This window comes from Gallinula chloropus, assembly GCF_964237585.1.
Source record: "Gallinula chloropus genome assembly, chromosome: 8".
NCBI lineage: Eukaryota > Metazoa > Chordata > Aves > Gruiformes > Rallidae > Gallinula > Gallinula chloropus.
In genome coordinates, this window is record NC_140093.1 from 603,977 (window position 1) to 620,407 (window position 16,431).

A 16,431-nucleotide genomic window follows, 5' to 3' on the forward strand; every position below is an offset into this window, starting at 1 on the left:
TTTCTGGTGAGCAGATTGACTGTGAGAGTGCTGCAAGGAGATAATCTGGGTTATCCCTTGGAAAGAGCAGGGTGGCTACAAAAGGGGCATCAGTGACTCTCTTCAAACTCCTTATGTTGTCAGCAAGCAAAGAGGAATAAAGACAAAGTGAGAAGAGAATTCCTATTTATAAGGGTTTACAGAAGGAATAGCTAAAGGTTTCTTTAGTTTTTCAGACTTTCAAGATTTAATATTCCTAAATATATTGTTTCATAGTGAGAATTCTTGTCTCCATGCTCAGCTTTGATATTTGCAGCTCTGAAAGCAACAAAGTGTAAAGGAAGTGCTATACAAAAGCCTCAGGTTTATTCTGTGGGGAGTTATTGTAGGTCAGAAGTTGCCATTAAAAGAACAGTGACAAAATGATGACTGCATGAAAACTCGCAGTTCTCCTGCCCCAAAAAGCAGCTCTGGAATTGCCCAGGCTCTAAAAGCCCTCCTGGCTGCTGTTAGCAGGACACCAGAGGCTGGGAATCGCTGTGCTGCTGCCTTCCCTGGGTGTTTCTCCATGCAATGGGCTGGTCTTGGGCTGGATTTGAGAGATGAAGTAGAACAGATCCCATTGCAGCGCAGCCCATTCCATTTCAGGTCCTGTACCCAGCTTGGATGCTAAATGGGTGTTGAGGCACGTAGGCAGGGCTTGCTGTGAGATTACAACTTGGGGACAGCTGGCTCAGGCTTGTAAGAAATGGCTCTTTTCAAGAAGTGGAAGTGCATTGCAGGACTGGAAAATCCTTCTGTTCCCTTTTTTCTGTAAAGGAACGAGAAGGGGGATTTGGGGTTCTTGTACTTCAACCCCATCTGGTTTAAAAACCACTTAACTTTTTAAAAAACCCCAAACAACCAAAACTCCTGGGTGCAGGACCTGCCTAAGGAGGGCAGAGGAATTATTGCTGGCTCTGCATGGAGATCCTCTGTGTCTGGGACAAATGTGGGCTCCCAAAGAGCCTCTGGTGTGACCTGTGTTATTCATCCAGGCTCAGCCAGCTATGTGAGCACCCTGGGGACATCCCCAGGGACTGTGTGGGCACGGTGCTTCCAGGGATGCAGAGACCAAGGGATGAAGCTGGAGGGAGCGTGAGGAAGAGACTGACTGAGGGTGGGTGGGAGATCTCCAAAATATCAAACTAGAAATCTAAGGTGTTAAAAACACCTTTTCTTTCTCTTTAATTTTTATTCTTCACAGTTACTTACATTTCTTCCTTGGGTCCAAGTTAGCACAGGATAAAAACAAAGCAATAAGGTAATGTCAGTAGCATATTGCCATGGTCATGCTTGCACAAAAGGCTTTTCCCCAGTAGTGTGTTTGAGGTGGTGTTTCATGGCTTGACTCCTGAGAGCAACCACACACTTTCTGCCCTAGGATTCTCTCCAAGTGTTCACACCACCAAGGTGGCCTGAAAGGTGGAGTTGCTGTAACAGCCCCTGATTGAGTCTTCACTCTTCTGGGCTTGAGCAGTGAGCGTGTTCCAGGAGGGATTTCCCTCAGCTCAGCCCTGAACAGTCAGACATCACCCATCATCCCAGACACTTTGGAGGGCATAATTGGGGAAAATATGCAGCTGGTGTCCAGCACAGCTCTCAGCACTCAGTGCTGCTGTTTGAAAGGGTGGGGGGAAGCTAGAAGGTTCTGATCATGCTGGCATTCACTGGTGGCATCAGTGGGCTTGTTCTGAGAAGTCGGCGATGCTTTGTGATGATTTCAGTTTGTTCAAGCCTCTGTGGCCTGGCCTTCCCTGCGATTTCCAGTGCTCCTCAGCTCCAGCCTGGCCGCAGAGGCTGGGGAACATTGGTTCAGTATGTCTGGGGCTGGCTGAGAGCAGGCATGGAAAAACAGGGGGAGGGGGAGAAGAAAGCATCTACCCAAACGAGTGGGTTGGACTCCAGGTTTAAATGAGCTTTGTTTTGTGTTAGAATGAATGGTTCTGCTTGCATGAGTTGAGAGAACTGAATGAAGGATGTTAGTGAGGCTGGCTTTAAAACCAGGCTGCTTGGGGAAACAGCCTTTCCACTGGTGATTGTTGTGAAACATGGAGATGGAATATTGGTTTGTCCCTTCTGTACGTGTGGCATCTGCAGGACATGCAGCTGCTGCCCCATTGCTCCTAACTCCAACGCAGCAGCCTGCAGCCCGGTCTCTGTGAGGAGGCAGCCGCCTGCAGCCCGGTCTCTGCGAGGAGGCAGCCGCCTGCAGCCCGGTCTCTGCGAGGAGGCAGCCGCCTGCAGCCCGGTCTCTGCGAGGAGGCAGCCGCCTGCAGCCCGGTCTCTGCGAGGAGGCAGCCGCCTGCAGCCCGGTCTCTGCGAGGAGGCAGCAGCAGCCGCCTGCAGCCCGGTCTCTGCGAGGAGGCAGCAGCAGCCGCCTGCAGCCCGGTCTCTGCGAGGAGGCAGCAGCAGCCGCCTGCAGCCCGGTCTCTGTGAGGAGGCGGCACTAAACCCAGAGCCCCTGCAGCAGGGAGAGCACCCAGGCTCTCCAGAGCCCTTCCACTGCTCCATCACTGGAATGCTGGTCTCAAACACCCGGATGGCCCTTCTGTTGGCACAGACTGCATGTGACCCACCTTTCTTTAGATCATTATGATGTCCTGCAGATCAACCAGATGACTTCACGACCTCTGAGCCTTGTTGCTGTGGTTGAGGTCGATAGTTCCCTATGTACTTGCCTGTGTTTTCCCACTGGGCACAGAAGGTGCTCGGGTGTGCACCTGCACAGGCAATGCAGGCATGGCTTCAGGTGATGAATAGTTGGTAGCCCAACATTTTTAGCTTCCTTTAACCTTTCCTTTGCAAATATAAATGCCAAGTACTTGTGGCACTTTGCCTAAGCCTTCTCTTGCATAATGCAATGTCTCTGGAGCAGTTTGCTTTAGTGTTTTCAGCAGCTGTTGGGAATTACTCCGGGTTGTTTTCCTTCCCCTCTCCTCCTCACAAGAGGAGCAAACTAGGAAAGTCAAGATTTGCTGCTTCAACAGTGAAAGAGCTTTGCAAAACCCACCAAAAAGCAGCTCTTGGTTACAGGAGGGGGTCACACTTTTTGGGGATCCCCACTGGAAAGTGTGCATGTGGCTGCTCTCTGGTGGGTGCTGCGAGGGTGTCTTTGGGGGGGAAACCCCATGAAAGACCCTGTACAGTGAGGGGCAAACTGCCTGCAATCCTATTGCTCAGACAGCAATCCTGTTTCTCCCAGCTGGGAGCTGCAGCACAGGCTCTTTCCTGCTTTGTGCATGGATGATAAAGCAGTGCTGCTGCTGTGACCCCGTGTTCAGCTGCTCCAAACACTGTAAGAAGGCAGTGAGAGGGTGGTTGTGCTGATCCTGGGGATGTACTGGAACATCTGAGGCGATCAGGGAAAGCATTTGCAGCCTTCAGACAGGATTCCTGTTAAGGTTTTCCCCGTGGTGAGCAGGGCTTTGGGGTGTTCTCCTCTGAGTCTGTTTTAGGGGGTATATTTTTCACAATATGCCAACTGCACTATTAAGCTGCGATGTTGGTGTTGCAGGCAGCCTCTTGTGCTGCTGCACAGAAATCCAACATATTCTGGGGGGGGGGACATGGCTTGTCAGTCAGCCCAGGTCACATCCCAGCACCAGGGAGGAAAATCCTGAGCAAATGTAAACAGTAAGCTCCTTAACCCCATGTAAACTGTGAGGGATGTCAGATACCCCAAGAGCCGACACTTCCCTGGGTGCGCTGTGCTCACTCAGCATGGGTAACGAGTTAGACAGAAATACTACCAGGTAAAGTCGTAGCTTCAAGAGGGATCTTAAAAACTGTTTCTTCACTGTTATCATTAGTTTAACAGTTTGCTTCCATACTTAACCTGAAGTAGTTGTGTGTGGTCAGGATGCCAGTCAGGTTTGTGGAAGGGCAGGAGAGGAAACTTTTCCTTCATGCTACAAGGCTGTGACTTGTCACCTCTGCCTGACAGTGCTCCTTAGCTCCAGCGATGCTTTTCCTGCTTTCCCTTGTTCCTGGAGTCCCTGAGTGACAGTTGGAGCCGGTCCTGGCCCTGCCAAGAGAGCTGGACTCAGAGCTGGTATTTCTCACCCGGCTGGGTTTGCTCTCAAATAGCTGTTTGGTGGAAGAGAAAACTCTGGCGGAGCTGGGCTGCCTCCCCCTGGCTTCCCAGCTTTTCAGAATTACTATGTTGGAATGAAGGCATCCCTCTGTACGGCATAACTAACCAGAGCAGGCGTGCTTTCCCGTTCATCCCAGCGCCATGGCTGCGGCTGGGAGCACCAACAGCATCTGGCAGAGGTGCCTGGGACACCTGGCCTCCCCTGGCTGACCCTGGGGATGGGTTTTTGCCCTGCCCACACTCCCACCTGGACCTGTAGCTACCTTTGCCCACCCCCCATCAACACCCGTGTCTCCATCCTTTACTGTGCCTGGGTGCATCAGGCATGGGCTGTCCCCAGCCCAAGGTGTCTGTTCCCAGTGGGGGTGTGCCCTGACCCCTGGCCACCCAGGTGTGTAACTGGGGTGCACAAACCTGCCTGGGCATGGGGCCTGTGTGCCTCTTCCAGCCCCAGCTGCTATTTGGGGAAGCTGTTGCTCTGTACCCTGGGGAAGGTGTCACCCTTCTCAGTGTCAGTGTATAAAGACACTGTGGTCATCGCAGGATTGAATTAGTGTCTCAGAGTGGGGACACCCTGGCAGCTTGGGGATGGGGGGCCCTGTCACTGCCAGGAGCACCCAGCCAGCACCACAGCAGTGAGGTGCCCAGTACCGTGAAGGATGCCCAGGCACTGGCTGTGTGTCAGTGGGGCCGGTGGTGGGGTGAGGGGGGTTGATAGAGAGGTGAGGAGGCATTGCTGTGATGAGCAGATTTAAGTTATAAGCTCACATGTTTCTTCCTTCTGAGCCACAGCTTGAAAATGCAACCTGCTGTTGCAACACTTATTTTTATCAGGGCTGATTTATTGAGGTAGAAAGTCAGCGTCCAGGCCTGATCGTGCCAGCCCCTTGGCTGGGTGATGTGCAGGGACCAGGCATCCCGCCCCGTGCTGGCTGTGCCATGCACAGGGAGGAGCAGGGCGATGGCTCTGGGCAGGACTCTGCTCTGATGGCTGCTCTTTCCATTGCAGTGTGAACCCTGGCTTTGCCCACTGAACTTTGGTAATGTTTTTCTTTCCCTGTTTTCCAAAACCCCAGTAGGTTGGAGTGTAGGAAGAGGGGGGCACTCTGGGGGGCTGTATGCAGGAAGGGCAGTGAGGTGAGGTTGGTTTGAAAGCAGAGAGGAGCGGGGGACTGAGATGCAGCAGCAGACCAGCAGCTGTGGGCGCTGGTCCAGGGCTCAAACACCACAGTGGCAGTGTGGAGGCTGCCTGTTGAGTGCAGCACGAAGGGCAGTTGCTGTGTGGAGCCAATTTCAGTGCCATGTGTTTCACTTGGCACCCATCCCCCTGCCCGAGAGGGGTCTTGTGGTCCCTTCAGCTGAAAGGGCTCTAAAAACTGGCACAGTACAGGCACTTGTGTCAAAGCTGATGCTTTAGGGGTGCTTTGGGTAGATGGTGAATTCCATTTGCCATTGTCTTTTCCCAGTATTGCTGTGAACTAGGGCAGGCTGCTGTGATGGGTCACAGTGGGCTGGCTCTGCAGGAGCCCCGGAGATGTTGGTGTCCCAGGGTGAAGCTCACACAGGGATGGTGTGTGGTGTGTGCTGATGATGTGTGGACAGTGCAGAGCCCGTGCTGTGACTGCTCAGCTGGAGGCTGGTGTGGGAGGTGCTGAAACGGTTCTCAAATGTGACAAAGTGAAAGGCTATTTCTGTGGTGGCTGTGGGGCTGGCTGTGTCTTGCTCCGTGCCGTGCCGGTGGCCAGGCAGAGTGAGCTGTCCTGGGAGCTCGTGTCACTCCTTTGGAACACAGGCTCCTTTGTGAGCAGTGATGCTCTGCACGTGGTGAAACTTGAGGAAAAGAAACAGCTCGAACTTTAATCGAGGTTTTTGCCATCCCCATTTATCTCTGAAGCCAGGCTCTCCGTGCTGCACCTGATCCTTTGGCCACTTTTCCCACGTGAGCCCACCCCATGCAGAAGCACTTGCTTCTGGGACACTCATAGAAATCTCTTAACCCTCTGAGGATGGTGGCAATTAAATCTCATCTCTGAAATATTAACCAGGACCCACGTAAAAGATCGTTTTCTGCTGCCAAATCAATTATTGCACAACGTGTCCAGTACGTGGGCACAGGACACACTTGGCCAGGGTGGGAGGTGTTTGCTGCTGCACGAGGCAGGGCCATGGGCTCCGTGCTGTAGCCAGCCCTGTTGGTACCTCTGAAAGCTGGGCTCCCTGGATGGCTGCGTCACCAGCAGCAGCGCTCGGCTTCAGGATGTTCGGGCATCTCTTCACGTCCCCTCGCTACAGCCTGAGTCCTTCAGCTGCCTCCCCCTGCCGAGCCTGCTTGCTGGCTGCCATTGCCTAATGTGGGGAAGGGGGTGACAGGGGCGTAGGAGCCTCGAGGTTTAATCTGGGGTTGAAGAGCCGGCTTGGTTGGCTCCGAGTGGCTGAGCCATTGCTGAAGAAACATGTTTTCTCTGGAGCCATGCGGCAGAGTAACCTCTGCCCTGGGTGATCTGATGAGAAATCACCTCCTGGCCGGGACCCAAACCAAGCAGAGGATTAACTTTGCCCTGTGCATGTGCTGGCTTGTGGCTGTTAAGAGTCTGCGAGAGCACTTTCCCCAGCAGTCGGGGAGGAGGTGTGCCTGCAGACATGGGAGCCAAGCTGCTCTGCTTCTTGCTCACCTCTGCCCTCCTTGCTTACTACATCTACACCCCCCTCCCCGAGGACTTCGATGAGCCCTGGAAGGTGATGCTCATCTCAGCCAGCTTCAGGACCCTGGGGCATGTGGTGAGTGTGGCGCTGGGCTGGGTGCAGGGCTGGCAGGAGGCAGCGGTGGCTGTGGAGCTGGGGCTGCTGCCGGTGCCGCTGTGGCTAGCGGATGGGAAACGTGTGTGTCGTGCAGCAGACCGTCATATTTCATGGATATACCACATGAAGTCACTATCTGAAATTAAGGATTAAATTTGCTGTGACTATAAATAAACTTGGAAAAGATTTTGTTGGGCAATCCAGAAAAAGGAGATTGAGTAACTAGAAATGTGATATATAACGTGATAAGTGCAGCCCTGTTTGCTTTACGTTCTGCTGCTGAAGGACTGGCCCTTGAATTTGCCCCCTTTCCCAGAACCTGTGTATCAGACTTCCTCAGGAGCCTTGTGCTGGGTGTCAGAGACAGGGGATACCAGAGCACGTCCCAAAACCTATTGATTTCTGTGCCTTCATAGGAATCTGCTGACAGAATGAGCCTGGAAACTGCACAAAGCTAATTATAGGGGTGATAATGCTAGAATATGTGGAAACTTATATTTTTTTCATATATATATATATGTATATAACCCCTTTTAATACTGTGATCCTGCCTATCAAAAGCAAAGGGTACCTATCCAGGGAGTGCAGACCCATGTGGCAGTGGGGAGGGCAGTGGTATTGCACCCTGCCTGCAGCCACCCAGCAATATTCCCTGGCTGTGTCCTCGTGCCTTCCTGTGCTATTTCTGTACAGGGCACATCCCAGCTTCTGCCTCCTCTCAGCCGTGTTACTCGGCCGTTGCACGCACACGTAGCTCACCGTGAGGCCGCACACCGTGTGTAGATAAGGGTGCTGCGCTCCCAGCTCCTCAGTACATAGAACTGGGAGTGGGGTTGTGTCCTTGGTACACACACCGGCTGCAGCAGCAGGACCAGAATCTGAACAAGGTGAAAGAGGAAGGTTTGGGGGGAGGAGGGGGTGCAGAGCTGCAGACATCTCTCCTGACCTCCTTTGAGATGGCTTTCCGTTCCCTCGGAAAGCAGGTGGGCAGCAGGGTCCGAGGGGCCGGGCTGAAGGGCTCTAGTTGTGCTCCAGGGATGCTGCTGAAGGGTTTGTCTGTGGCAGGGGCAGAGCCCAGGCTGCATGCCCCAATGGGTGTGACTTTGGGACTGCCACAGCGAGGTGGGAACAGGGTGTATCTGATTTCTGAAAGCCCAGGGGAGCCACCTTTCTCTGGCTTTCCTGGTGGAGGAAGGATGCGTGTTTTCTTGGGATGTCTCTGGAGCATCACGCTTCTGGCAGTGCATCTGAGGCTCTGTCCATCTCCTGAGCCCCTTGCCAGCCTTTGTTTGGGCTGCAGAACTCCTGTTGGGTCTGCAGAGCCAGTGGGAAGGGGGGGTGTGATTGTGTGTTTGCTCATGGACTCTGCTGCTCCCTGGCTTGTTTGATCTTGTACCTTGCTTTCTAGTATTAAATTGTCTGCTGACTTCTGCTCCCCTCCCTGCTCAGGATTGTTCTTGCTCATTAGCAAGTCTCAAAGCATTTATAAAGCCTGTATTGAGGAGTAAGAACCTTAAGCCAAAGCCAGGGAAGGCTTTCCCCTGTGCAAAGGCAGTAGATGGAGGGACTGCTGGAGCTTGGAAAGCAGTGGTGAGTTTCCACTGTGCCTGGCATCTGCCCATGGTCGGAGGGATGGAGGGTGAGAAGCGGTGAGAGCCTGTGGATGTTCTGCTGAAGGGGTTGTCAGGCAGTTGGAATCCTGCTGGGAGGTAAACAGGCACCACAACCCTCTTTCCCCAAGGAAGGAAGCTCTGCCAACTCCATCCTTCGAAGCCACAGGTTCCAGGGCAAGGCCAGGCTGCCCTGCCGCAGTCTGGTTATGTGGGGAGCTGCCAGTGATGGGTAGGAGCTGGTGCAGCCCCTGTGTGTGCTCATGGCTGTATTCAAGCATCCCCTCTGCCAGCTTTCAGGGGCTGCCTTCTCCTCCTCCCTCAAACCTCCTTCTGTATCAGCCTGCAAGGCGGGTGGGTGTTCAGACAGCCCCCTCCCCTGGTGCCTTGCACCCACAGCCTCCCGTGCTGCCACGGCTTCTCCCCGGGACAGGACTGTGAGCTTTCAGTGTAACGCTGAGTCGGTGCCTTCTGTGGCTCTTGTGTTGGCTGCTGAGCTGAAACCCAGCAGTGGCAGTGTTAGAGTGGGGCAGGTGTGTTCTGTAGCTGTGCCCCAGCCTCCTGTGGAGCCATAACCCTCAGGGCTTGGCTGAAGACATCCTGGAGCTCTGCTGGTGAAATGAGATTTGAGATGGTTCCTGAGTGCCCTGGATGCCTGCAGAGCAGCCATCTGATTATGGGGCAATGATTCCTCATCTCTTCACAGTAGGTCTAAATTTGCAGAGAGGTCTTGTTTTAGTCTTCCCGACTCCCTGATGCTGGGGTGAAGCAGGGGAAGCAGTACTGCCTTCCTTAAACACTCCTGGTCAGGGGGTTCTTCCCTTCAGGCACCCAAAGCCAGCCGTGGATGGGCAAACCTGGGTCCTCCATCAATGTCTTCACTTTGGGTCCTGGGGAGCTCTCTGGCCTCTGAGCCAAACTGAGTGAGGCTTCCTCTGGTGCTTTGGGGCTGCCTGTGTGAGTAAGATGAGCTTTGGGGTGTCTGTCCTCACCCCCACCCTCCCCTCACAGCAGTTAAAGTGAAAGCTGAAAATGCTTTCCAAAGCTCCAGGAGTGTGACCGGGAGTGGTTGGCTTCCCTCCCGCCCCGTAACACGCAGTAATCTCAGACCCAGGACCAGGAGGCTTTTCAGGTGAGGGTATGATTGATTCCCTTTGTGTTCATCCGATGATGCCCTTGAAACCACAGGCGGTTCACCAGCAGCTTTCCCCAAGGTGAAGCATCCAGCTCTGGAGCGTGGAGCAGCCTCAGCCCTGCAGCTGAGGGAATTCCTCCAACGCAGGGAGGGGTTTGCAGGCCCAGGGGAGTCACAGCAGCACTGGCTCTGTAGATTTATCTTCTGTAGATGTATTTTCCCTGGGGATTAGCATCTTGAGAAAATACAGCAGCTGAGCAAGGTTTATGTAAACTGACATGGCTGTGGGTGAGAAGAATGCTGCTCTGGCACGTGTGTGTGTGTCTGCAGCGAGTCTGTGTGAGGGACTGGCCATTGCTGCTGCTTCATCTCTGCTCTACCCTGCAGAGCTCCCAGCACCGCGTGGGCCAAGCCAGCGGAGGGTCCCTCCAGCCCCCTGCGATCACCGTCACGTACCGACCCACCGCATCCCTGTTCCCATCCAAGTCCCATCAGAGAGCGATGACAGGGCTGGTCCTGCCTGTAAAGTGGTTTTATTGTCAGTTCTTTACTTCGAGGTGGTTTAACCAGCCTGACCCAAGAGTGGTGCACACTGAACTGAGAAGTGATAATTGGTTTGAAGTTTCTTCTAAGCGTGCTCGAGGTGGCCTGGAAACCCCAGCTCTGGGCTCCCCTCCAGCTGGTCTGTCAAGAGAATCTGCAGCTGCATCCTTCACACCTTTGTCACCTAGAAAATAAACCAAATCCCCCCCACACTGTTCCTCAAGGTATGGTTGGGAGTTGGGTAACCCAGCACTCCCTCAGCCCACACAGCCCACGCTGCTCCTGCTTGGTGGCTGTGCCTTCCTCCTACCACAGTGTTTCAGCTGGCTGAGGCCAACCTTCAGTAGGGATGGGGTTTTGTTTCAATGGGTATTTACACTGTCTTTTGCAGCATAGAGAACAGCAGCTTTATTTCCAGTCATGGTGATGTTAATCTTCTAAGTCCTCTTGTGCACTGCAAACTTCCAGTGTGTCTCCAGAACTTGTCTCTAAGATCTTAAGAGACAAGAGAAGTAAGTTTCTTTAAAAGCAATGTGATCGGGGAGAGTGGGGCAGAAAAGTGGTGTGGCAAACAGCTGCTGAGACTCGGTATGAGCAATCCTGGGTCCTGTCCTACCTGTCATGATTCCCCCTGGCAGTGGTGAGGAAAGGTGACGGCTGCTCTGGCTCTGGGGATGTGCTGGCTTGGGGAGGAGTGCTGGGGATTGGCTTTAGAAATGGTTTCACCTGGGTTCACTCTTGTCCACCAAAGACTGGCTGTAACAAAAGCTAGTGCAACTCAGTAACAGAGCTTCTGTTCAAGGGTTAAAGCAGCCTGTGAGTGAAAGGGATCGGAGATGCTCTGAGATGCATGGATTGTCACATGGTGGGGAGCAAAAGCTGACAAGTATTGATCTTTCGAGTGTGTGTTTCACCTGCACCTTTACTGGCCAGGCTCTGGCTTTCTTTGCCTTAATGTTGTTTAGCATCTTAGCATAGCTTTAATTGGCTTCACGAGCATAGCATTCCTGACTAAAGTCTGGGAGTGTGAATTGCAAAGGAAGCTGCTTCAAGAGTCTGAAAAGCTGGGATGCCTCAGCTCCCTGAACCCCTTTTGTGTGGTGAGAGATTTCTGGAGTTAGTTTGGAATGCTTTCCCTGCCCTCCCTCTCCCTGCCAAGGGCTCTGGTGGTGCCTGGGGGTGTTGTGGTGACTGTCTGGGAAGTTGAGGTCTGGCTCAAGGAGGAGCCCCGCACGCTGCGTATCAGGAGGGTTCAGTGGGTTCCTTCTTCCACAACCTCTTTGTGTCCTCCTTACCTTCTGTGCCTCTGTTCCCAGCTGTTCTCAAAGCTCTGGGGAGTGGTGGTGTCCCCCGGACTGTCTTCCAGCCACTGAGCTCCATGCCAAGTGGTGAGGGATAAAGGACTCTGGCTGGACAGATGGACAGGGCGAGACAGTGACACCTCCAAGTCAGCAGCCTTTGGCTAGCAACTCCTACAGCAGCTGTACGGCCTTGTGCAGAGTACCAGATGGCTCTAAGGGAAGCTCTTGTCTGGGAGGAACTGAGGCTGAGTTCAGAGGATGCTTTGCTTTGTCTTCAGGCGGAGGTTATGAATCAGCTGGGGCTGAAGCCCTACATGGAAACAATGATGGTGATCACATCGGTTGAGTACGTCCCACCCATGTCTGACGAGAACGTCACCGTGACCGAGACAGAGTTCAGCGGCGTCTCCGTCCGCCTGTACCTGCCCAGGAAGGCAGCTGCTGGGCTGAGAAGGGCGGTGATCTACTTCCATGGTGGAGGATGGTGCGTAGGACACGCAGGTGAGCTCTTCTCCTCACACCAAGGCTCTGCACAGAAGGTCTCCTGAGCTAAGCACTGCCTTCTGTTCTATGGGAGGTGTCGTGGGGAGGGTTGGGGAACTGGTGTCTCACCAGTTAAACCCAGGCAGAGGTTTTGGGGAGCCACCTGCAGCCTCTGTGAAGAGGAGCATGTGGTTGGGTGTCTGTCCCTTCCCAGATGTGCTGCAGTGAACCCTGAGCTGCTCCTTTCCTTTCAGGCATGAAGGCCTATGATCACCTGACAAGGACGACATCGCACCGGTTAAACGCTGTCGTGGTGTCAGTCAAGTAAGAGAGGTTCTCCTGGGTGGGACAAGGGTTTGGGAGAAACCTGTTTCAATTAACTGAGCTTTGCAGGGGCTGGGCGTCCTGATCGGGTGTTCTCCTGCGAGGTCTAAGCACTGCTTGGTGGTTGTTTGGGATATTGCTTTACGAAATTAGCTGGGTAATGAATTATCCTCCAGGAGAGACAGACAGTTCCCAGTCCTCTGGGCACAGGAGATGATAATGTTCACCTGCTTGGGCAGTTGTTGGCAAGCTCTTCTCTCCTGACAGCAGGAAGTAACACGCTTTCCTTGCCCCAAACAGCTACAGGCTTGCCCCTGAATACCACTTCCCTGTTCAGTTTGAAGATGTGTATTCGGTGACGAAGTTCTTCCTCCAGAGCAGCGTCCTGTCCCAGTACGGGGTGGACCCCGACCGGGTCTGCGTGGCAGGAGACAGTGCAGGTGGCAACCTGGCAGCAGCGGTGGTGCAGCAGGTATGAGGACCAAAGAAGCTGTTTTGCCAGCTCAAAACGACTCCTTTTCTTGTGCTGGTGTTTCACCAACACTTCCAAGAGACTAACAGAGCTCCAGGCACAGGCACAATCCCAGGTGTGTGTCATGGTCTGTGTGTGTAGCCGTCCCACAGCACGGTCACCAGGGGCTCTGGGTTCCCCACAGCCCAATTCCCTGGGCACATTTTGTGACATCAAGGGAGCTCTGATGCCATTGTGTCCTCCAAACCATTGCACCCTGCAATAAGGTTTGGTGTCCTGAGGGCAGTATCGCTGTTCTTAAGCACACTTTGACAGGGTTTTAGGTATGTTGCTCGAACGGGGAGTTTTAAACAATCAGACTTGTGTAGATGTGACTGAGACGGCCAGTAAATGTTGCAGTGCCTTTTGCTGCTGCACAGCATAGTGCCCTTTGCACGTTGCACTTGAGTTTGTTAAACAGAGTTGTTAAGCAACGTTTGTTGCTCTCTTGAGAAGTTACCAGGGTTGTAATTAATCCCCATTGGAAAGGCTGTGAACCTGCTGCGGCCACTGAGGGCAGAAGATGAGGGGGAAAGGAGGAAATGTATTGGTGGAGAGGGAACACAGTGCCATGAATGTCAGCATTCAGCTTCACTTTTCATTTGTCTAAGATGGGCAGGACATAAGGCTTGAGCTCTAGTGCCTTTGGGTTGTGCAGCCTGGTGGTGGATGAGCTCTTGGTTGTGTGTGAAACCATTGAAGGAGCTGTGGAAACTGGCAGGGTTTAAGCTCTGGGAAGAGAAATCTTCTGCTGTTAGAGAAAAAGCACTTGCTGCTGCTTAAGAAACCATCAAAGCCTCAGTGCTTTGTAAAGACTGTTTTGCAAATATTGCTGCCCTTCAACACAACAAATCACCATCAAATGCATTTTGAGAACTTTGAATACAGCATGCTGGCTTGGGTGGCTTGCCTATGAGCTGCTGTTAATTAACCTGCCCTGGTTTTATTGATAATCTTACTTTGCCTATGTCGTAACACAGGCTTGTTCATTCCTGACTTGCCAGGTCTTTGGTGTGAAAGAGCTGACACTTCACAACTGGCTTTTTGTGATTATTTTTTTTTTCTACAGCTCTTAGAGGATGCTGAAGTCAAAACTAAAGTCAAAGTCCAGGCTTTGATTTACCCTGCCCTTCAAGCCCTTGACCTGAATCTGCCAGCTTACCGAGACAATGAGAACAAGCCCATCTTACCCAGGTCGCTGATGGTGAAGTTCTGGAGTGAGTATTTCACTTCTGACCCGTCTCTCACAGAAGCCATGGATGCCAACAGGCACGTCCCACCAGAGTCCAGCCACTTATTCCAGTTTGTGAACTGGAGCAGCCTGCTGCCTGACGAGCTGAAGAAGGGTCATGTCTATACTGCTCCCACCTACGGAAGCCCCGAGCTGGCACAGAAGTACCCAGGCTTTCTGGATCCGAGGGCGGCCCCGCTGCTGGCCAGCGCCGCCCAGCTCCGCAGGCTGCCCCTCACCTATGTCCTGACCTGTGAGCACGACGTCTTGCGGGACGATGGCGTCATGTATGCCCGGCGCCTGCGGGACGTGGGTGTCCCTGTCGTACACCACCACATCAAGGATGCCTTTCACGGGGTGATGATGTTTGTCCTGAGCCCGACTGAGCTGGTCGTGGGGCACCGGGTGTTCAACAGATACATGGAGTGGCTGGATGAGAACCTGTGAGTGGGGAGCGCTGCCCTGCTGTGCCCGGCTCGCCTCCGCCGGCTGCGACGGAGGGGTGTGGGAGAGCAGGAGCTGTGTGAGTGTCTGGTGTGATTGCTGTCTTTGCTGTGCTGCCCTGCAGTGTCTGGACTGGGATGTTTCTCATCCTCTCTGGCAAGAAACCCGCTCTGATCCCACCCCCAGTGTTTTCAGTGCTGCTGTCTGAGCTCAGACCCCCAGGCGCTGCGGGGCTCACCCACGGCCTGGCTGGCACCACGTGTGGGACTTGATGGCTTCTCTGGGCTGCTGCTTGTTCCCTCCTACTGCAGTGTGTCTGTAGCACGTGTGTGCACGTGGGCAAGGCCATGGCTTGTGCCTGCTCAGTGCTGATGGCTGCTTGCTCCTTGTCCCCCTGCTGTGCTCCCTTGTCCCACAGGATGTGCCGGGGGGCCCCGCTGTTGCTGCTGCCATGTGATGGGTGAGTGGAGGCGAAGGGACCCGACTGCCTGGGGGTGTGGTGGGGTGTGAGACCCTGCCTCTTGTATGCCGCTGCTGGGCCTGAGCTCCGGCACAGCGGAGTGTGATGGCAGTGACGGCACGAATGACCACGATTTAGGGGGTTGTTTAGTTTTTTAACAGCTGGGGAATCCTTTTCTTTAGTCTCTGTACCAGAAGGAAATAGTGTAACGAGCCAGCACTGATACTCCATCAGACGAAGGCTGTGAAGGCCCTAGCCCTACAATAGCACTGCTGTTTTACACTCAAATATGTTATGTATTATGTGATCTAATTACCCTTAAAATTCTTTAGCAGCTTTTACATCTGAATCCTTAAAAATAGCTTTGTAGTGTTATAGGCTTGAAGAGGAAACACAGTTCAGCTGCCAGTCTTGGACAAATCTGCTCTTCCCCATACATTTTGTGCATTGACTAGAAGCCCTGGGGATCCTGAGTGGCTGTGGGCTTGGTGCTGATGGCAGCACGCCGCAAACAGGCACTGCTAGCATCCCGCTCTGCTCTCCTGTTACACACACTGTGCTTCCCAGAAGGCTGGTTTTCCCGAGGGCGTGTGCAGCCTGATGAGGTGGAATGTGTACTGAATGGTTGCTGTGTCTGTCTTTGTCTTTGTCACATTGAGTGTTACAATTAAACTTGTCTTTGATTCCAGTGCAACGTCCTGTTTGTCACTCGAGCACCCGAGTTATGGGGAAGGAATAAGTTGCATCAGTGCTCGCAGGAGCTGTTGCAAAGAGCCAGGACCGAACTCCAGGAGGGGTCAGCGTGCTGCTGCTGTCCCCCTCAGTGTGACTATTTAGCAATGCTTGGTGGTGGCAGCCGGGGAGAGGAACAGAAGGGTCAGCAGGTGTCTCTTGTCCATAAGAGGATGCTGAAGTGACTGTGATAGTGACAGGGGAGCTGAGCCCTGGGGCACTGGGTTGCACAGCCAGACTCGGCCAGCAGCAGGAGCGTTCCCTTTCTCTGCTGCTGGACCCATGCCTGGAAAGGTGAGTGCCCTGCTGTCAGTGTACTGAGGTAAAATGTCCTGTGGGGTTACAGTCCTTCCTGTGTAACCCATGGGCACAGCAGTGCCATGTGTTGGCACGTCTGCACGATCCTCAGGATGTGAGTGTGCTGGTGCGAGCTCCCAGCGTGCAGGGAAGGTGTTTCCCATGGAGCTCCTGGCTCTACCCATGGGGCTGGGCTCCCATCTGCTGGCAGCTCTCATCTCACCAGCACTCTGCTCCTATTTCTCCCTTCTTTGGAACTAACTGCAGCTGAACCGAGGGAGAGGGTGTTTGGGGTTCTGCTGCCTTTGCTCTGACTCTGTGCAGTGTCAGGGCTGCTGCCACAGGAGTGTTCCCCAGGCAGGGCTGCATGGCTGGCAGTGCTGGGGATGAACTGTGTGGGCTCTCAGTCACTCTGATCCTTTCCGAGTCTTGCAGGCTGTTTCACTC

The 16,431-nt window shown here is 53.5% G+C and overlaps 1 protein-coding gene across 1 annotated transcript; it reads left to right on the forward strand.

Moving 5' to 3' along the window:
- Positions 1–6,754: 6,754 nt before the first annotated feature.
- On the forward strand, positions 6,755–15,643 carry AADAC (arylacetamide deacetylase; the record flags this gene model as incomplete). The annotated part of the gene is made up of 5 exons (XM_084267207.1): positions 6,755–6,892; positions 11,781–12,003; positions 12,240–12,309; positions 12,610–12,781; positions 13,890–15,643. 5 exons carry the CDS (start codon positions 6,755–6,757, stop codon positions 14,496–14,498), a joined length of 1,212 nt encoding a protein of 403 aa, XP_084123333.1. The 3' UTR covers positions 14,499–15,643.
- Positions 15,644–16,431: the final 788 nt, after the last annotated feature.